This window comes from Mustela lutreola, chromosome 8 (genome assembly GCF_030435805.1).
Source record: "Mustela lutreola isolate mMusLut2 chromosome 8, mMusLut2.pri, whole genome shotgun sequence".
In the NCBI taxonomy this organism is placed as follows: Eukaryota; Metazoa; Chordata; class Mammalia; order Carnivora; family Mustelidae; genus Mustela; species Mustela lutreola.
This window is the reverse complement of record NC_081297.1, coordinates 35,770,521-35,792,845: the sequence shown is the minus strand read 5'-3', so window position 1 is coordinate 35,792,845 and position 22,325 is coordinate 35,770,521. Positions and strand designations below refer to the sequence as shown.

The window sequence follows — 22,325 nt, the reverse complement described above, 5'->3', positions numbered from 1 at the left end:
ATATCATTAGAACTTTGAGAGGAATTAAATTAAATTTGTAGGTTGATTTGAGTATGTACATTTTGAAAACATTAATTCTGCAAATACATGAACATGGAATATTTTTCCACTTATTTGTCTCTTTTCATCAATTGCTTTCTCATTTTTAAGAGTCTCATGCTCTACCAACTGAGCTAGCTGGGCGACTGTCTTCTCATTTTTTAAATACAGTTCTTTCAGGGAGCCTGGGTGGCTCAGTGGGTTAAAGCCTCTGCCTTTGGCTCAGGTCATGATCCCAGAGTCCTGGGATTGAGCCCAGCATTGTGTTCTCTGCTCAGCAGGGAGCCTGCTTCTTCCCCTCTCTCTCTGCCTACCTCTCTGCCTACTTGTGATCTCTGTCAACTAAATAAATTTAAAAAAATTTAAAAATAAAATCAAATACAGTTTTTTTTGCCACCTTGGTTAAACTTATGCCAAATTATTTTATTCTTTTTGATGCAACTGTAAATTGAATTATTTTTAATCTTTCTGATAATTTGTTAGTGTATAAAAATGCAACAGATTTCTATTGGAAGATGGAGGAAGAGTATGGGACCTTGTTTCATCTGGTCCCTGGATTCAGCTAGATATCTATCCAATAATTCTGAACACCTATGAATTCAACCTAAGACCTAAGAAAAGAATTGTTGCAACTGTGCAAATAGAAAAGTGATCACTTTTTGCAAGGTAGGAGGTGTGGAAGGAGTTTACACTGAGTCTGGCCTCCTGTGAGGGAAGAGAAACTCTGCCCAGGCAAAGACACCTGAGATTCATTGTAACAGACCCCTCCCCCAGAAGATTATCAGTAACACCAAGCTAATAAAATGTTTATGTATCACAAAGAACTGAAAAACTTCAGTGCTAGAAAAAAATAGCATAGAGAATTTGAGGTTTTTCTCATGGTTATTTTGTCTTTCAGTTTAAAATTTTCTTTTTTTCCCTTTCGAACTAGTTCCTTATTTTGTCAACACTTTAAGTCTTTTTAAATTTTTCATTTTTAAATTTTAAAATTTTCATTTTTACATTTGTTTTTATAGATATATTCTTTGTTTTAGCCTTTCTTACACCGTATTCTATTTTTATATACATAGATATATTATATATATATATATATATATTATATATAAATATATATATATATATATTTCCTTTCTTTACAAGTTTGGGATATGTCTTCTAACAAACAAACTAAAATACACCCCAGACCAAGTGTATCACCCTTGTTCTGTCTACCTGTTTGATTTTCTTCTCTTGTCCCCTAACCTTTTTTTTTTTTTTTTTTTTGGCTTTGTATATTTCCCCGGGCTTGAGGTTGGTATTTATATATTTATATATTTTTATTTTATTTTTTATTTGTTCTCTTGTTCATTTATTCTTCTCTAGAGAAAATGACCAGAAAGAAAAATTCCCAGAAAAAAGAACAAGAGACAGTACAAGGTGGCAGAGAATGAATAAATACGGATATTGGTAAAATCTTAGAGATAAAATTAAAAAAATATATATATATATATAATTATATTATATATATAATATATTACTATATATTATTTTCAAGCTGGGCTTGAGAAAAGCAAATGAAACACTAGAGAATCCCTTTCTGGAGAAATAAAACAAGTGAGATATAATCAGGTTGAAATAAAAAAGGATATTGCTGAGATGCAATCAACAATGGAAGCTCCTACTGCTAGGATAAATGAGGCAGGAGAGAGAATAAGTGATAGAGAAGATAAAATTATTGAGAAAAAGAAGCTGAACACAGGAGAGATAAACAATTACTGGGCCATCAGGGGAGGATTTGCATACAAAATCACCGTACAGGAAACCGTTGCATTTTTATACACTAACAATGAGAAAGAAGACAGAGAAATTAAGGAATCATAATTGATCCCATTTACAACTGCACCAAAATGCATAAGATACCGAGGGAAAAAACCTAACCAAAGAGGTAAAGGATCTGCACTCTACAAATTATGGAGCAAGGACATCTGGGTGGCTCGGTCCATTAACGGTCTGCCTTCTGCTCAGGTCATGATCCCAGGGACCCAGATCGAGTCCCGCATTGGGCTCCTAACTCAGGGGGGAAGCTGCTTTTCCCTCTGCCTGCCACTCTCCTTGCCTTTGTGTGTTCTCTTTCTCTATAACAAATTATAAATAGATGTTGAATTTTGTCAAGTGCTTTATCTGCATCTACTGAAATGATTATTATTTTTGTCCTTCATTTTTTAATGTAGTGTATCATGTGGATTGATCTGCAGATATTGATCAATATTTGCATCCCTGGAATAAATCCTACTTGGACATACTATATGCTTCTTTTAATGTATTGTTGAATTTAGTTTACTAATATATCGTTGGGAGTTTTATGTCAGTGTTCATCAGGGATATTGGTTTGTAATTTTGTGTGTATGTATATATGTGTGCCTGTCTGTGTGGTATCCTTGTCAAGTTTTGGTATCAGGGAAGTGTAGGGCTCACAGATGAGTTTGGAACCTTTATCTCCTTTCAGTGTTTTTGGAAAAGTTTGAGAAGTTTATGTCTTAAATACTTAAAGAATTGGTGTAATTCCTTATTAAAGATATCTTCTCCTGTATTATTGTTTGAATGAGTGTTTTGATTATTGATTCAATCTCCATACTAGTAATTGGGCTATTTAAATTTTCTACTTGTTCTGAATCAGTCTGGGAAAATTGTAAATTTCTAGATATTCACCCATTCCTTCAAAATTGTTCAATATGTTGTACTTCTTTTCATTCAAGACTTCTGATTTTGAATCCTCTCTCTCTCTCTTTCTCTCTCACTTGGTGAAACTGGCTAAAATTTTGTCAATTTTGTTTATCTTTTCAAAGAACCAGCTCTGAGTCTCCTTCATCTTTTCTATTATCATTTTACTCTCTATTTCATTTGTTTGCATTATGATCTTAATTATTTCTTTCTTTCTACTAATTTTGTTCTTTGTTCTTCTTTTTCCAGTTCCTTTAGAAGTGAAATTAAATTGTTTATTAGAAATGTCTCTTCATTCTTCAGGTAGGCCTGTATTTCTTAGAAACTGCTTTTGTTATGTAGCATATATCTTGGCATGTTGTATTTTTATTTTCAACTGTCCCAAGATATTTAAAAAATTTTCTCATTTGTTTTCTTCCATGACTGAATGCTTGTTCAGTAACATGATGTTTACTCTCCATGTATTTGTAGTTTTTCCACTTTTCTTTTTGTAATTGATTTCTAGTTTCATGTTATTATTATCAGAAAAGATGCTTGATATGCTATCAATCTTGACTTTATTAAGTCTTGTTTTGTGGTCTAATATGATCTGTCTTGGAAAATGTTTCTTCTGCACTTGGGAAGAATCTGTATTCTGCTGTTTATGGATAGAATACTTTGCATATATATATAGTGTGTTGTCAAAGCCAATGTATCTTTATTGACTTTTTGTTTGGATGATCTATTTATATATATGCAAGTAGGGTGTGCAAACTCCCTACTATTATTGTATTGCTGTTTATTTCTCCCTTTAGGTCTTTAATATTTGCCTTTTATATTAATGGCCCCATGATGCATTCATATAATGCATAAATATTATATATTCTTACTTGATTGACACTTTTATCATTATTTAGTGCCCTTCTGTGACTTCTATTACAATGTTTATTTTAAAATCTATTTTCCCTGCTATGAATATAGCTACACTAACTTTCTTTTGTTTCTATTTACATAAAATACATTTTTCCCTCCCTTTACTTTCTGTGTGCATGTATCTTTACTTCTGAAGTGAAAGTCTTACAGGTAGTATTTAGATGTGTCTTGCTTTTTTTTTTTTAACACATTTATCCACTTTATATATTTTTTTAAAAATTTATTTATTTATTTGACAGAGAGAGAGATCACAAATAGGCAGAGAGGCAGGCAGAGAGAGAGGGGGTAGCAGGCTCCCTGCTGAGCAGAAAGCTGTCGCTCTCGCCAGCAAGAATGACCAGGAGACCTCAGTGAAGCAAGCTTTATTTCTGGGTAGCTGTTGGGAACTCCCCTATCACAGCCCGCGCATGTGTATATATACCAAAGTTGTACAACCAATCACTTGCAGCCACATAGATACAAGAGGCATTTTGGACTACTTCCTTAATCCTCAGTTCTGCCTATTGGCTCATATCCAGCCGCCATCTTAATGGCGTGTTTACTTTCGGGCACCAACATCTCCCCCTTTTCTTTTATATTAGGCATGCAAGGCAGGAGATCGTGCCTGTCTTAGGTTGTCAGCTGTCATGGACATGCTTACCCGTCATCGGATAATTCCCCCTGGTTGGAGAACTCCTGGCTTAGGTTGCTATGTGCATGCAGCCAATCTTACCCGTCATTGACTACTGATCTAGCGCTGCCAGCCAGATTTGGGGAAATGTACCAGCTTCCAGTGCCATGCAAGCTTGTAGTAGCGCCAACTGTTGTCTACGTTGTTGTTTACGTAATGATGCAAAACAGTGGAACATAAGGATCAAGCTCAGGAGTAGTCCAATTAATAGTGCACCCATACCGGCCCACTCTTTAGCAAACGAGAGTGATTGGTACCCAATTCGATAATGGAGCTATGTCAATCTTAGTTGCATTAATAGTGAATATTTGTTGTCTTAACAATCTTGTCAAATTATAATATTTATTGGACCATGTCCCATTTAGGTGTCTGCTTAACTCTTTCGACAGATTAGCGGCAATAGAAAGGTTATTATAGGCCATGGAGGTTATGCAAAGTCCAGAAAGTGATTGGATGCATCTGGTCGTCAATAGTTTCTGGAGAATGTCCACTTGTTCCTGGATTAGATCTACTCGCTGATTGATGATCATAATGCCGGCTTGATGGTGGCCATTAATTAGTTCTTGTGTGGTGAGGGCTTCTGCAACTCCGGTAGTTAGGTTATTAAGAGTGGAGGCAGTCTGTACAGACGTGGTGAGAGCTACAGCCGCTGCAGTTGCTGCAGCTGCGGAGGCCGCTACAGCCGCAATAATAGCTACAGTGATCCCAAAGTCTCTTTTATGTCTTGAGAGCAATACAGGCAAATCATTAGGATTTACAGAAACGGGCATGGGAATGAAAGTAGGTTGGTGCATCTGTTGAAGGGATGCTGGTGTCACCAGGATTGCTATCAGGCTGAGCATCAGGACGGGGCAGGCCATGTTGATCGATTCTTCTAATCAGTCGCTCCAGGACCCAGATAGGCACTTGGGCATCCTGTGGAAAAAGACAAACAGAACCTCTGTGCCATCTTAAGACTGGGTCAGGGCCTCTCCATTGGCCTGTGAGTATATCCTTCCACTTGGCCTGGGCTAGAGTGCTTTCGGTAACCGCCGCATGCCTGTCCGCTGTAGATGTACCATTATGGTCCAAGGACAAAAAAATTAAAATGTAAAGGGTGAGAGATGTAAGATCACGGGGTGACTTGTAGTCATCCTCTATTCCCCCTTTTCTTATTTTTTTTAAGCATCCTTTGAAGGTGCCATTGGCGTGTTCATTTATTCCTTGACCTTGTGGATTGTAGGGTATACCTGTAGTATGGACTATACCAAATTGACTCAGGAATTGATGGATAGATTTTGATGTATATGCAGGTCCATTATCTGTATTTATTTGTTTTGGGATACCCCAATCTGTGAAGCATCGTAGGCAGTGTGTGATGACTTGTTTTGAATTCTCCACCGTGAGGGGAGTAGCCATTATGATACCCGAATAAGTGCCCACTGATATATGTACGTACTTTTGTTGCCCGAATTCAGGTAAATGTGTGACATCCATTTGCCACAGGTGATTAGCTTGAAGGCCTTTGGGATTTACCCCCAAGGAAGGCTGAGGGAGTAATGTGGCACAATTCCCACAGGTCCTTACTATATCTCTTGCCTGTTCTTTGGTGATATGGAATCTATACCTTAAGGTATTAGAATTCACGTGCCATCCGCAGAGGGAAATAGGAATATTGCAGACATGGGGCTGAAAAGTTCCCCTATGGCCTTCGTCATCCTCCCACTCAAGGGTAGCTGGGCTTTGATCAGGACTTTGAGCGATTCCTAAACCCCTGAGTGTTTGTTTTGTGTTTAGGATTTACAGGATTTATAGGATTTGTGTTAGGGGCCATCTTGGAGGCCACTCTTGTTGGCTGATGATGCTTGTATCGGCGCCTGTATCCAGTAACCCTAAAAATTTTCTTCCTTGCACCTTGAGAGTAATTATGGGCCTATCAGTCATATCCAGGGTCAGGCATGTTAGGTCAACTCCTGTAGACCCCAAACCTCCCGTACCTCTTTCTTTTCCTTTAGTGGGAAAGGCTTCATGATGGCTAGGGAGTATGAGAAGTTGAGCTATCCCATCTCCAGGGCTAATTGCAGTAACTCCCCTTGGGGAGACACCAGTATCTTGATCTCTCCCTCATAATCTGAATCTATTACCCCAGGGTGAACTATCAGACCTTTGAGATAAGTGGAACTTCGGCCAAGTAATAAAACTACAGTACCATGAGGGGGGCCCCCTCTTAGATCGGAGGCTAATGATTGAATGCCCATCTCTGGTGTTAGGACCATTCGGGTGACTGCTCTGATATCGAGCCCTGCTGATCCAGAGGTTGCGCGCCTTTCTCTGAGGGAGGATACCATGTCCTGGGCATTTGTGTTAGCACCCCATAAATTTGTGTCAGGCCCCGGGGCGCGGGACCCTGCTTCCCGTTTTTTGAGTCATTGGATTGAATCCAGTTATTCGGTGGCAGGGGATTTCCTTGAATATCTTTCTGGGACCTACATTCATTAGCCCAATGATTCCCTTTACGGCAATGAGGGCACAACCCAGGTGCGGGCTTGACTGGTCTAGGAAATCCTTTACCCTCTGGACAATCCCTCTTAAGATGACCGTCCCTTTCACAAAGGAAACAAGCCTTGGAAGAACTCCTGGTTCCTCCATTGAAACTTCTTATCCCTTGGGCTATTGCTGCTGCCATAACTTGGCCCTGAACAACTGTATCAGTGATGTCTCGACACACTTTGATATACGTAGTCAGGTCCTTAGACTTCCAAGGGCGGATAGCCTCTCTACACCATTTATTTGCTTGTTCATAGGCTAATTGTTTAACAAGGGACATTGCTTGGTCCACATCCCCAAATATGCGCCTTGCTACTTGGAGCAGACGATCTACAAAGTCAGCATAGGGTTCATTAGGCCCCTGCAACACCTTGGAAAGTTGTCCCTGCAAATCGCCAGAACCCTGTATGGTCTTCCAAGCCCTAGTGGCTGCAGCTGCTATCTGTACATACACCCCTGGGGGGTACTCAATCTGATTGTTTTGTCCCACAAATTGACCTCCTCCCATAAGCATGTCAATATTCCAGTGGGGATTCCCTGACACGGCGTTACACCGGGCAGTTTTTGAGCTACACTCTTGCCAAGCAGTTTTCCATATCAAGTATTGTCCACCAGACAGAGTTGCTTTTGCCATGTTAGTCCAATCGTCTGGGGTAAGGTTCATGCTACCGACTGCTTCCAAAAGTAAAAGTGTATAAGCAGCCTGTGGCCCATAAGTAGTGACTGCTGCCTTAAACTGTTTAATAAGTTTGAAGTCTAGTGGTTGATGAAACCTCTGTTGATTTTGATCTTCTAACACTGGGTATGCAAGAGGGGAGGGTTTAGTAAAGTCTGTAATGTCCCTCCATCCTGCATTTCTACATTCTGGACAACCGCATGCCCCTCGGGAGCATGAAGTGTTATATGGTGGCGGCCATTCTGCAGGTGGTGCTATAGGCCTATATTCAGGGGTAGGAATTCTTGACCTTCTGACAGAGGGCGCTAGGGAGTCATATTTTTTCCCGGCTTCTTTGTATGTCCTTCCCTTTAAAGGTTTGTTAGGGACTTCCTCTTTTAATTTTAAGTACATCATGGCTTCTCCAAGCTCATCTTCAGAGGAGCTCATCTCTGAACTTTCTCCCCCTCTGCTAGATCCTGCCTTAGAGGGTTCTCTGACCTGCTCCATCACTTCAACACCTTCCTTGATAACATTTTTAACCATTTTATGGTTAGAGTCTAAACAGGAGCGTACTAGCTTCCAAATAGCCATCATACCTAGCGGCAGTGGCTCTTCTCGGTCCCGCTTATGTAGTTCTTCCCCCAAATGTTCCCATTGAGGAATATTAAGAAGTCCTTCCTCTTCAAAGCAAGGACATAGTTCCTCAACCTTTTTCAAGAACTGCCGAGCTGCTTTCGTTTTTAGTGGAGTGCTGTTAGCCTTAAGCACTTCCGTCAGTAATCCCTCCATCTTAGTAAACTTTGATCCCATTATTTCTCGTCCTATGCCTAGGAACCTTTTTATTTCTCGTCCTATACTTAGGAACTTTCTTACTTCTCGTCCTATACTTAGGAACTTTCTTATCTGAAATTTTGTGCACACTTACCGGATCGTTGCGTTCACTGAGAACTCCTCAGTTTCTGAGGGTTCCCGGGTTTCGGCACCACTTGCTCTCACCAGCAAGAACGACCAGGAGACCTCAGTGAAGCAAGCTTTATTTCTGGGTAGCTGTCGGGATCTCCCCTCTCACAGCCCGCGCATGTGTATATATACCAAAGTTGTACAACCAATCACTTGCAGCCACACAGATACAAGAGGCATTTTGGACTACTTCCTTAATCCTCAGTTCTGCCTACTGGCTCGCATCCAGCCGCCATCTTAATGGCGTGTTTACTTTGGGGCACTGACAGAAAGCCCAATGTGAGGTTGGATCCCAGGACCCCGAGATCATGACCTAAACCAAAGGCAGAGGCTTAACCCACCAAGCCACCCAGGCACCCCCACTTTATATCTTTTTATTAAAGAATTTAGTTTATTTACGTTTAAAGTAATTATTGATAGGTATGTACTTACTACCATTTTGTTAACTATTACCGACTAGTACTGTATTTCCATCCTGGTTCCTTTATTTTTTTCTTTTGCTCTTCCCTTTTGGCTTGATTACTTTATTTAGTGTTATGTTGAGATTTCTTTCTCATTTTCTTTTGGGTATTTACTGTAAGTTTTTGTCTTAGGTTACTGTGGGGTTCAATTATATCATCTTATGTATATTGCAGTCTATTTTCAGTTGACAGCATCTTAAATTTGAACCATTCCAGAGCTGTACATTTATATTTCTCACCACCATATTTTATGTTTCTGATGGTTTTTATATAACTTTTTACATATTTTCATTTTATATATCCCTTAAATAATTATTATAAATTAAATTAATTTTACTACTTTTGTTTTTAACCTTATTAATAGTTTTATAAGTAATCAATATATCTATTATATATTTGTCTATTATTTATATTATCTATCATGCTTCTATCTACCTATCATCATCTATCATCTATCTACCTATCATCTATGCTCTCTCTCTCTAGATATATATATATATACACATATATATATATATATCCATCTATATACACATTTCCTAGTGGAGTTATACTTCCATGTTTTCTTGAAACCAATTTGTGCTATTTATTTTCAGCTTAAAGATGTCCCTTTAATATTTCTTGTAAGTCTTGTTTAGTGATGATAAACTCCTTTGGCTTTGTCTGGAAAACAATTAATCACTCTTTGAATTCTGAATAATAACTGGTGGGTACAATATTCCTGATGGGAAGTTTGTTTCTTTGTTTGTTTCCTTTCAGCACCTTGAATATATCATTCCACTCCCTTCTATGTTGCAAAGATTTTGCTTAGAAATAGGATATCCTTATGGGGTTTCTTTTGCAAGTTACAATTTATTTTTCTCCTGTTGCTTTTAAGATTCTCTCTTTAGCTTTAACTTTTGTCATTTTAAATACAGTTTTCCTTGGTATTGCTATCTTTGAGATCATCCTAATTGAAACTCTCTGGATTTCTTGGACCTGGATATCTGCTTCCTTCTGTAGGTTAGGAAAGTTTTTGACCATTATTTCTTTAAATGTCTTCTGTACTTCTTTCTCTTTTCTCCTTCTGTGACCCTCATAATGCAAATAATATAGTCCCAGAGGTCCCATAAATTATCACTTTTAATAGGGCTTTAAAAAAAAGTTGCTGCTTTGTCTGGGTGAGTCCCACTATTTTCTCTTCCTGTTAATTGATCTGTTGATCAATTCTACTGTTGAACCCTATTAGTGTATTTTTCAGCTCAGATATTGTATCCTTAAACTCTGTGACCTCTGTTTGGTGCTGTCTCATATTTTCTACTTATTTTTTGAATTTTGCATTGTGCTCATGCCGCCTTCTCCCAAATTTGATGAGCATCTTTAAGATCATTACTTCAAATTCTTTATCAGGTAGATAACATTTCTATATTAGTAAAGCCCTTTTCTGAAGTTTTGTCTTAGTCTTTTGTTTGGAATATACATTTCTGTTTCCTCATTTTTCTTAACTCTGAGTTTGTTTCTATGCAATAAGTAAAAGAGACACTTCTCTCAGTCTTGAAGTTGTGGCCTTGTGTAGGTGATTAATTCTTGGTCAACCTTGCTCTAGCTCTCAGTTTTCTCTTGAACCATTGTGATTTAAAGCCACCTGATTTATTCTTGATATGTCCCTGCTGTTGAGGGTATGCCAAAATCTGTCAGTGATCCAAGGAGAGGATTTTCACTTAGCACCTAATTTTAAGCTGTTTGGAAGCCAGATCGAGAACAGCTTTTGAAACATGTAAACATATAGAGTTCTATGGTGCTGCAATCCTATTCAATGATGGCCAGCACTCCAGGAGTTCTGTAGGTGTCCCCTGGGTATTTGAAAAAATTTGGGCTCCAGATGAATGATAAGTTCCTTTCTGGTGAGTCTTGTCATGCTGTAGTGAGGCTAATGGTGAGTAATGATATTGTCTCTCTTCTTATGCTCCTTGGGACGACCTCCTTATTTTCTAGATGTGTCTAGAAGCATGTTCTTAAGCTGAAACTCCAGTCTAAGTAGATAGACCTTTTTTCACAGGAAGACTGGGTGTGTGTTTCAGTGTTCTGTGCCCTCCTAGGGGTGGTGGCTTGCCAAAATTTAGTGTTCTGATCATTAGAGTCCCATGGAGCTCTGAAACTCCAGTGCTTTTGACCATCATGACCAGGAAATCTAGAGGTGACCCCTATGTGAACTGTATGTATACAATTGTATGTATGTATATTGTATGTATGTCTTCACTTTGGCAAGGCAGTTGGGGAGAGGTAGGGGGTTGGGCAAACTCACCGGTTTCAGAAAAGAAAGTATAAAAATGTTTTGACTACAATTGCAATCTGGCTTCCACAATGCAGAACAAGAGTATCTTATTTATACACATGCCATATTTACAGTAGGAATGGAAGAACGTTGCAACCATTCTTACTGGCTAGCTCACCCTAGTAGGGTAAGGAGTGTTACAACTGCCTGAGTTTACAGACTTTAGCTAGAACTTGTCATTGTTCATATTCACCCATTCCATATGGGGAGTAAGGGAGTGCTCAACTGCCTGTTCTCTCTAACCTCAGGAAATTCCACGACTGTTTCCCCCTATCTATCCCAGCAAGGCAGGTGAAGGATACCATGTATGAAATTGCTGACTTATGCTAGAAGGCTAGAGGGAACGTGCAATGATGGCATTTGCCAGTGCCTCTGTCTCTGGGGCCATTTCAATCACCCTTTACCCCTCCAGTGGATACCAACATATCAGGAAAAGAATCTCCCTCACATTTAGCTTAGGTGCTTTTCAAACTGCTCTTGTTTTTACTGGGTCTCAGAATTAGTAAGACTACATTAAAGTAGTTAACAAGACCCCATGAGTGTTTCCTATAGCTCTTCGGGACCCTCAGATGTGAGCCCTGCTACTTTTCAAAGCCAGATGTTTTTGGAGCTCATCTCCCTGGTACAGATCCCAGGGGCTGGGACAACAGATGTGGAGCACCAACCTTACTCCTCCAGGAGAAACACATGTCTGGGGATATCTTTCCCTATGGTGTATCCCCATACAGAAGCTGTTTTGTTTTCATGAGATTGTATCTCTGTTTCTCAAACCCATCTGAATGTGGTTCTATACTTTGTTGTGAAAAGCAGTTAATATAATTTTCAGATATTTTTGACAGAGAAATGACCCTTATGTAGCAGTAGAGTTGGTGTGTCTGTGGAAGGACGTAAGTTCAGGATCTTCCTATTCCATCCCCTCTTATTATGTATTTATTTTTAAAGTGGATTTATTGGGACGCCTGGGTGGCTCAGTTGGTTAAGCGGCTGCCTTCAGCTCAGGTCATGATCCCAGCGTTCTGGGATCGAGTCCCACATCGGGCTCCTTGCTCGGCAGTGAGCCTGCTTCTCCCTCTGCCTCTAACCTGCCACTCTGTCTGCCTGTGCTTGCGCTCTGTATCTCTCTCTCTCTCTCTAACAAATAAATAAAATCTTTAAAAAAAATAAAAAAAAATAAAGTGGATTTATTGTATACAGCATATTGATGGGTCTTGTTTTTTCATCCATTCTTGTCATTTTCTTCTAATTAGCATATTTAAACCATTGATGGCTAAAGTAATTATTGATATAGTTACTATTTTCTATTTGTTACCATTCTATTTTTCTTTCTTTTGTTGCTATAATTTAGCATAATATATATTTCCATTTTCTACCAATTCTTAGTATATCAATTATGTTCCTTATGTTGCCTTTTTTAGTGATTGCCCTAGAGTTCGCAATATACATGTACAACTAACCCAGTGCACTTTTATATAACAGTATAGCAATTTATGGCCAATTTGAACATCTTATAAGAAAGTATTCTAATTTCTTTTTCCAGTCCCTTTCATTAATAGACTATCATCACCAAATACATTATTGCTATTATTTTATTATTTCCTTTCATTTTCTTTTCTTTTCTTTAATTGTCATGTTACTCACTATACAGTACATTAGTTTTTGATGCAGAGTTCCAGGTTTTATTATTTGCATGTAACACCTAGTGCTGAAAATGGGGCAAGATGGCAGATGAGTAGGAGATCCTATTTCAACCTGTACAATGAAGTGAGTGAGATATCTATCAGAGCACCCTGAACACCCATGCAATCAGCTTGAGATGTAAGATTATACACTTCTGGATCTCTATGAGAGCAGAGGATCCTCAGTGGTAAGGTACAGAGGAGTTGGGAGTGCACAGACTGATATCAGAGGATAAACAGAAAGGGGAAGAGGCCACCAGAAGCAAGTGTTATCCCAATGACAAAATGCTCTGTGCTTGGTGACCAGCACTAGCTTAGAGATCGGTGGCTGCATGACAGGAAGGGATTAATAATAACACTCAGAATAAAGGGACTTAAGGGACAATTGCTGGGACCTGGAAGCCTCAGGTATGGACCTAAGCATAATGTGCCATGACAGCTAAAGCTGGTACTTGCCCATGCCTGAGAGAGCCCAACACAGGCTCAAGTTGGCAGTCACTGGGTCTGTGGCCACCACAGCCAATTCCACTGCCTCCACCTCCACTGGAGCTGAGCACACCCAGCATGGGTCCACCTAGTCAGTAGTGCTGGGAATGGCAGTTGCCAGGATTGCTTGTGGTTTTGGTGACATGAGGGTACAGAGAAAAGTGGTGGCCTCAGGCAATCACTGAGATGGTGGCTGTGAGGGTGCACCACCTGTGGGAGTTTGCAGTATTCAATGGAGTTTGCAGAGGTGGAGTCTCTCTGTTCTGGGCCATTCAGAGAGGAGCAGAGTGTGGCTTCTCTTTGAGGTGGAGATCTGGGTGCAGTTTGCTTTGCTCTGACCTTCTGAAAAGCTGTGAAAAGCCACCAAAGAACAAAACCTTTGGAGAACAAAAACCTGAAAAACTGGTTTCCAGGGAGCCCAGACCCTTGCTGGGGTCAGAGCAACTCAACCTAAGCAGAAATGACTGAAAAACAACATGGCAGGCCCCGCCCGCAGAAGACAAGCCAAAAGAACAAGAGGACAACCACCACAGGGTTCCTATAAAACTGTAAAAACTCCAACATCAGAGGAAAACAATATATTAACCTCCCAGTGTTGTCCCACAGCCTCTATATTTTGTAGATACAACTTCTTTCTCTCTCTTTTAAAATTTGTTCTCATGATACTTTTCTTTTACTTTTTCTTTTACATACTTCCCATTTCAGCTAGATATTTAATACAGTTGTATTAATATATTTATTCCATAGTAACTTTTGTTGAACTTTTGAAGAAAGTTGAACTTTTTCATGCAAATACTTTTGTTTCTTTTTTTAATATATATAGATATAAGCTTCAACATATTCCTTTCCTTCTATTCAGTACTACTCCTATAGATAAATACCAGTTTTAACTTCCCAATATCTCTGGAGAGTATAGTCCTCTAACAAAGATAACAAGATACCATCAGAAAGAACTGAAATACTGTTCTTCACCCACAAGGAGGAATTATAATCACCTTCCCATCTTACTCTTTTGTTTGTGTTCTTGTACATTATAAATGTTATTCTTGGGATTCACTGAGCTAGGTTCTTTTTTTTTTTTTTTTTTTTTGGTCTTTTGTTTGTTCTTGTACCTTATAAATCTTACTCTTGGGGCTCATTTTGGCTGTTTTATTTTTCCCTCATATTTCTTCTTTCTTTCTTGTTGTTGGTGACTTCTGATTGCTCCAAACCTTTGCAGGGTGCACCTTGCTTGGATCATGGTTGATATTTTCATCTATACATCCCCTCAACCACCTCTCACCAGAATGACTAGGAGAAAGAACCCACAACAGAGGAAAAATTCAAAGACTGTAACCTCTGTCACAGAACTCCTGGATATGGATATAAGCAAGATCTCAGAAATAGAATTCAGGGTAACACTTATCCAGATAATGTTTAGGTTAGAGAAAAACATTAGTGGTAACATAGCATTGCTAAGGGCAGAAGGGAGAGCTGATCTAACAGAACTCAAAAATGTTATCAATGAGATCCCATCTAATATAAAAACTCTAACAGCTAGGGTAAATGAGGCAGAAGATTAAATTAGTGATCTAGAAGACAAAATGATAGAAAAGAAGGATCAGGAGGAGGCCTGGAAAAAACAGGTTAAAAGCCATGAAACAGAATTAGAGAAATAAATGATGCCATGAAATGTTCCCATGTAAGAATTATTGGGCTCCCTGATGGGGTAGAAAGAGAGAGAGAAATACAAAATACAAATTGAACAAATCCTAGCTAAGAACTCCCCTTATCTGGGGAATGGTACAAGTGTTCATGTCTTAGAGGCAAAGAAGACACTCCCCAAGATCGATGAGGGTAGAAAGATCTCCAGACATATAATTATGAAATTCATGAATCATAAATTCAGATAGTAAGTCTCAGGGGAAGCTAGGGGGAAGAGATTCTTTAGGTACTGAGGAAGGAGGAATAACATCAAACCTGTCCACAGAAACCTGGCAAGCCAGAAACCTTGGAAAGACATATTCAGGGCACTAATTGAGAAGAAAATTCAGCCAAGAATACTTTATCCCTCAAGGCTGACATTCAGAATGGAATCAGAATGGAAAAATAAAGAGCCTCCAAGACCAGGAAAGTCTAAAAGATTATGTAACCACAAAGCTGGAATTACAAGAAATATTAAGGGGGGGTTCTATAAAAGAAGAAAGACCCCAAGATGGATACAGAACAGAAATATACAGAAGCAATCTATAGAAACAAGGACTTCATAGGTAACATGATGACATTAAAATCTTATCTTTCAATAATCACTCTAATTGTGAACAGCCTAAATGCTCCCATAAAATGACCCAAGGTTGAAGACTGGATAAAAAGATGGGACCCATCCATATGCTGTCAACAAGAGACTAATTTTGAACCTAAAGATACATTCAAACTAAAAGTGAAGGTGTGGGGAACAATCTTTCATGCCAATGGGTCTCAAAAGAAAACTGGGGTAGTGATTCTCATATCAGACAAATTACATTTTAAGCTAACAACTATAGTCAGAGGTACAGAAGGACATTACATCATTCTTAAAAAGTCTGTCCAACAGGAAGATCAAAAAACTGTAAATATTTATGCCCCCAAATGGGAGCACCCAACTACATAAGCCAAGTATTAATAAAAATAGAGGCATATTAATAAGAATATGCAATAAGAGGGGATATTAACATGCCACTCTCAACAACATACACATCATCCAAACAGAAAATCAGCAATGAAACAAGAGCATTGAATGACAGATTGGACCAGATGAACCTCATAGATAGAACATAGATAGATAGATAGAGCATAGATAGAACATTCTACCCTAAAACAGCAGAATACTCATTCTTCTCAAGCACACATGGAACTTTCTCCAGAATAGACCACATATTGAGTCACAAATCAGGTCTCAACCAATACCAAATGACTGAGATTATTCCCTGCATATTCTCAGACCACAACGCTTTGAAACTGGAACACAACCACAAGAAAAATTTTGGAAGAAGTTCAAACACTTGGAAGCTAAAGACCATCCTTCTCACGAATGTTTAGATCAACCAGTAAATCTAAGAAGAACGTAAACAATTCATGGAAACCAATGAAAATGAAGACACATAGGTCCAAAACCTATGGGATATGGCAAAGGTAGTCCTAAGGGGGAAATACAAGCCTCATTCAAAAAAATTGAAAAATCCCAAATATACAAACTCTCTTTACATCTTAAGGAATTGGAGAATCAACAAATTAAGCCAATCACATGCACAAGAAGGGACATAATTAAGATTAGAGCAGAGATCAATGAGTTAGAAACCAGAGATATAGTAGAACACATCAATGAAAATAGAAGTTGGTTCTTTGGAAGAATTAAGATTGATAAACCATTGGCCAGACTAATTCAAAAGAAAAAGAAAAGAGAAAGGACCCAAATCAAGAAATGAAAGGGGAAAGATCATGAATGATACCAAGGAAATAAAAATAATCATCATAAATTATTATCAACAGCTATATGCCAATAAGTTAGTCAACCTAGAAGAAATGGATGCATTCCTGGAAACCTGCAAACTTCCGAGACTGAAACATGAACAAATTGGCAATGTGCATAGGCCAGTATCTAGTAACGAGATTGAAGCAGTGACCAAAACCTCCCAAAATATAAAAGTCCAGGAACTGATGGATTCCCTGAGGAATTCTACCAAGTATTCAAGGAAGAAATACTATGATACTGAAGCTGTTTCAAGAAATAAAAACAGAAGGAAAACTTCCAGACTCTTTCTATGAAGACAGCCTCACCTTGATCTCCAAACCAGGATAAGATCCCACCAAAAAGGAGAATTTCAGAGCAATATCCTCAATGAATAGGAATACCAAGATCCTCAAAAAGATTCTAGCTAATAGGATCCGACAGTACATTCAGAAGATTATCAAACATGACCAGATAGGATTTATCCATGGGATGCATAGTTCAACATTCGCAAACTAGTCGATGTGATAGAACAAACCAATAAGAGAAGAGAGAAGAACCACATGGTCCTCTCAATTGATGAAGAAAAAGCATTTGACAAATAGAATATCCTTACTTGATTAAAACTCTTCAGGGTATCGGGATAGAGGGAACATTCCTCAACTTCATAAAACCCATCTATGGAAATCCCATAGTGAATATTTTTCTCAATGGGGAAAACCTGAGAGCCTTCCCACAGACATCAGGAACACAAAAAGGATGCTCACTCTTGCTACTCTTGTTCAACATAGTACTAGAAGTCCTAGCAACAGCAATCAGACAACAAAAACAAATAAAAGCTACTCAAAGTGGTAAAAGAAAGTCAAACTCTCTCTCTTAGCAGATGACATGATACTGTATGTGGAAAACCCAAAAGTTTCAACCCCAATTACTAGAACTCATACAGCAATTTAGTTATGTGGCAGTATACAAAATCAACGCACCAAAATAAGTTGCTTTCTTATTTACTAACAATGAAATTGTTGAAAGGGAAATTATTGATTTGATTCTATTTACAATTACACCAAAGAACATAGGATGCCTTTGAATAAACCTAACCAAAGAGGTAAGGATCTATACTTGAAGAACTATAGAATGCTCATGAAAGAAATTAAAAACACAAAAATATGGAAAAAAATTTCATGCTCATGGATCAGAAAAATATACATCATTAAAAAGTCTATGCTTGAGTGCTGTGAAGTGTGTAAACCTGGTGATTCACAGACCTGTACCCCTGGGGATAAAAATATATGTTTATAAAAAATAAAAAAATAATAAAAAAATTTAAAAAAAGTCTATGCTGCCCAGAGAAATCTATAATTTTAATGCTATCCTAATCAAAATGCCAAAGGCATTTTTCAAAGTGCTGGAACAAACAATCCAAAAATTTGTATGGAATCAGAAAAATTCCTGAATCACCAAGAAAATGCTGAAAAAGAAAAGCATAGCTGGGGGCATCACATTGCTGAATTTAAAGCATTATAACAAAGCTGTGATCATCAAGACAGCATGGTACTGGCACAAAAACATACACATAGATCTAAGGAACAGAGTAGAGAACACATACATGAACTCTCAATGCTATGGTCAAATAATCTTCGGCAAAGCAGGAAAAAATATCCAGTGGAAAAAAGCCACTGCTGGGAAATTGGAGAGCTATGTAGAGAAGAATGAAACTTGACCATTCTCTTACACTGTACCCAAAGATAACTCAAAATTGATGCAAGACCTCAATGTGAGACAGAAGTCCATCAAAATCCTAGAGGATAACATAGGCAGTAACCTCTTCAACATCAGCCACAGCAACTTCTTTCAAGACACATCTCCAAGACAAGGGAACCAAGAATTAAAATGAACTTTTGGGGCTTCATCAAGATAAAAAGTTTCTGCACAGCAAAGGAAACAGTCAAAAAAAGAAAGAGGAAACCCACAGAATGGGAGATCATATTCACAAATGACAGTATGGACAAAGGGCTGATATCCAAGATATATAAAGAACTTCTCAAATTCAACACCAAAAACAGGTAAGTCAAAAAAAGGGCAAGAGAAAAAAAGAGACACTCCTCCATTGAAGATATATAAATAACTAGCAGACACATGAAAAAATGTTCATCATCATTATCCATCAGGGAAATTCAAATCAGAACCACATTGAGATACCACCTTACACCAGTTAGAATGGCAAAGATTAATAGGGCAGGAAACAACAAATGTTGGAGAGGATGTAGAGAAAGTGGAACCCTCTTACACTATTGGTGGTAATGCAAGTTGCACCACTTTGGAGAACAGTGTGGAGATTCCTAAAAAAAATTAAAAATAGAGCTACCCTATGACCCTGCAATTGCACTACTGGGTGTTTACCTGAAAGATACAGAGGTAGTGAAAAGGAGGGCCATATGTACCCCAATGTTCATAGTAGCAATTTCCACAACAGCCAAACTGTGGAAAGAGTCAAGATGCCCTTCAACAGACAAATGGATAAAGAAGATGTGGTCCATATATTCAATGGAATAGTACTCAGTCATCAGAAAGCATGAACATCCAACTTTTGCATCAACATGGATAAGACTGGAGGAGATTATTCTGACTGAAATAAGTCAAACAGAGAAAGTCAATTATAATACCATTTCATTCAAATTAGAAGTAAAGTAAAAGTGAAGGGGGGGAATTGGAGAGGCAGAGGAACCATGAGAGTTTGTGGACTCCAAGAAACAGAGGATTTTAGAGTGGAGGGATGGAGGGATGGGTGAGCATGGTGGCTGGTATTAAGGAAACCTTGTATTGCATGGAGCACTGGGTTTTATATGTAAACAATGAATCTTGGAATATTACATCAAAAACTAATGATATATTTTATGGTGACTATCATAACACAATAAAAATTAAAAAAAAAAAAAAACAACACACCTAAACCACCCAGTGCTCATTATAACATGTGTCTTCCTTATGTTAAATCAGCTAAGAATAAGAACTGTTCTTATAAGAAGTATACAATTTCAGGCATTTATCACACATGGTATTCTTGGGGCTTCCTGAATCTTGGTTTAGGGTCTCACATTAATATGAGAGATTCACAGTCATTATTGTTTCAAATATTTCTTCTATTTCTTTCTTTTCACTCTGGTATTCACCAGAAATATATGGTATACTTTTTGCTATTGCTCAAGAGTCTCAAATATTTTGTTCCAGGCTTCCCCCCCCACCACCAATTTTTGTATTTGGATTTTCAGTTTGGGGAGTTTCTACTGCTCTATCTTCAATTTCAATGACTTTTTCCCTTGGCCATTGCTAGTCTAATGCTTATCAAAGAAATTCTTCATTTCAGTTATAGCAATCTTGCATTATAGCAATTATTTTGGATTTTAGAACGTCCATATCTCTGCTTATATCATTCATTTGTTCTTGCACATTATCTATGTTTTTTAATTAGAGTTATTCACATATTAATCATAGTTATTTTAAATTTTCAGTTGAATAATACCAACATTCCTGCCACTGTGAATCCAGTTTTGATGTTTGATTTTATCTCTTCAGACTCCAAATTTTATCTTTTAATTTGTCTTCTAAATTTTTTTTGAAAGGCAGAAAAATTATAAGGTATATTAAAAGGGAATTCAGGTAGAGAGATCAAAATTCTGAGATCAAAAGTCAATGTTAAATGACAAAACATTGTTTGAGTAAAAACAACTAATATTGGCTCCAGTGGTGGCTTTTGGTCATTTTTTCTTCAAGTAAACTGTCTCTCTGTTTGCCTGGATCTCTAATTTTCAGTGTGGTGGCTTGTCCTATGATATCAATTCTTTAATGGATCTAAAGAGCTGTTGATGTTCAGTTTTTCAGTTTTTCTCTTATGGGGATCACTTTCAAGTTACATATAGAACTAGAAACCAGAGATATGTAGCACTTTTTAAGAAGTGAAGTACAGTTGACACTGTTACACTATTTCAGGCATATGACATAGTAATTTGACAGCCCTACACATTATCCTAAACTCACCAAAGTGTAGCTACCATCTATCATACAATACTACTACAATACAACTGATTATATTTCTTATATAGTAACTTTCATCCCCATGATTTATCCATTTCATCACTGGAAACCTTGGCCTCTTATTCCCCTTTACCCATTTTGCCCATTCCACCTCTGGCAAGCACCACTTTATTTTCTACACCTACAGGTCTGTTTCTATTTTTTATTTGCTATGTTTTATTTTTAGATTACATATGTAAGTGAAATCATATGGTATTTGTCTTTCTTTGTTTAGCTTATTTCACATAGTATAATAAGCTATATATCCATCCAGCTTGTCGCAAATGGCAAGATCGCACTTTTTTTTTTTTTTTTTTTTTATGGCTGCGTAATATTGTACAGCAAAGGAGACCATCCATAAAACAAAAGACAACCTACTGAAGAGGAGAAGATATTTGCAAGTAGTATATCCAATAAGAGGTGGATTTCCAAAAAATATAAAGAACTTCTATGCACTGCTGGGAATGTAAGCTGCAACAACCACTAAAGAAAATGGTGTGGAAGTTCCTTAAAAAATTAGATATACAAATAGAAATACGAGAAACTTAGGAAGATGGCAGAGTAGGAGGACCAGAAACTCACCCAACCCCATGTTTATAATTAGGTATTACTCACATCTGAGTAACTAAACCTGTGAGTAATCCAAAGACTGGCAGGACAAATTCCACAACTAGATGAAGACAAGAAGCCATACTGAAGAGCTTAGGAAGGGTAAAAACAGTGGTCAGGAGTTGCGTGCAAGAGGGAAGAAGTTGTGGGTTCAGAGAGGGGAAAGCATCAAGGAGTCCACATGGGGAAAACAAATTTTCGTAACATCTGACCTTGAAAACCAGACAGGCTGAGTTCCATGAGTTTGTATAACTAGTAAGACTGGATCCTGGAGCTTTAAATTCAGGTGATTCAGCTGGGAAGGAGAGAGTAACTGGGTCATCACCCTTAAAGAAGACAGAAGACTCTGGATATGCAACACAGAAGGAACAGTTTGGACAACCACTGGGGCAAAAGGTAGGGAGATCTGTTTATACTGATTTTGGAGTGCTTTGGCAGACTTCTCTGTAAACAAAGGACATGGCGGGGGCTATTTTCCTCCCCTATCCTCCAGTATAAACACAGAACCACCTGTGGAAAGCAGTTTTGCACAGACACCTGCTACCTGAACTACCAGCAGTGTGCCTTGCTCATGAGTTCTCCTGAGGACTAATCTACTCCAAGTCTGTTGGCCTCTACTCTAGGCTCAGCATAAATTTTAACTGAACATGCACTCACCCATCTGCTGCCTCCTCCCACAATGCCCACAGTGGCTACCCTGCTTCAGGAGATTGGGCCTAGGACTAGGAATTCAGCACAGATTTTGCTAACACCACACACATGACCTGTCCTGCCAGC

General features: G+C 38.3%; 1 protein-coding gene across 1 annotated transcript; it reads right to left on the bottom strand.

Annotated features, from left to right (window-relative positions):
* Positions 1-6,566: 6,566 nt before the first annotated feature.
* On the bottom strand, positions 6,567-8,294 carry LOC131839694 (endogenous retrovirus group K member 5 Gag polyprotein-like). Its single transcript, XM_059187455.1, has one exon. It carries the CDS (start codon positions 8,292-8,294, stop codon positions 6,567-6,569), a length of 1,728 nt encoding a protein of 575 aa, XP_059043438.1.
* Positions 8,295-22,325: the final 14,031 nt, after the last annotated feature.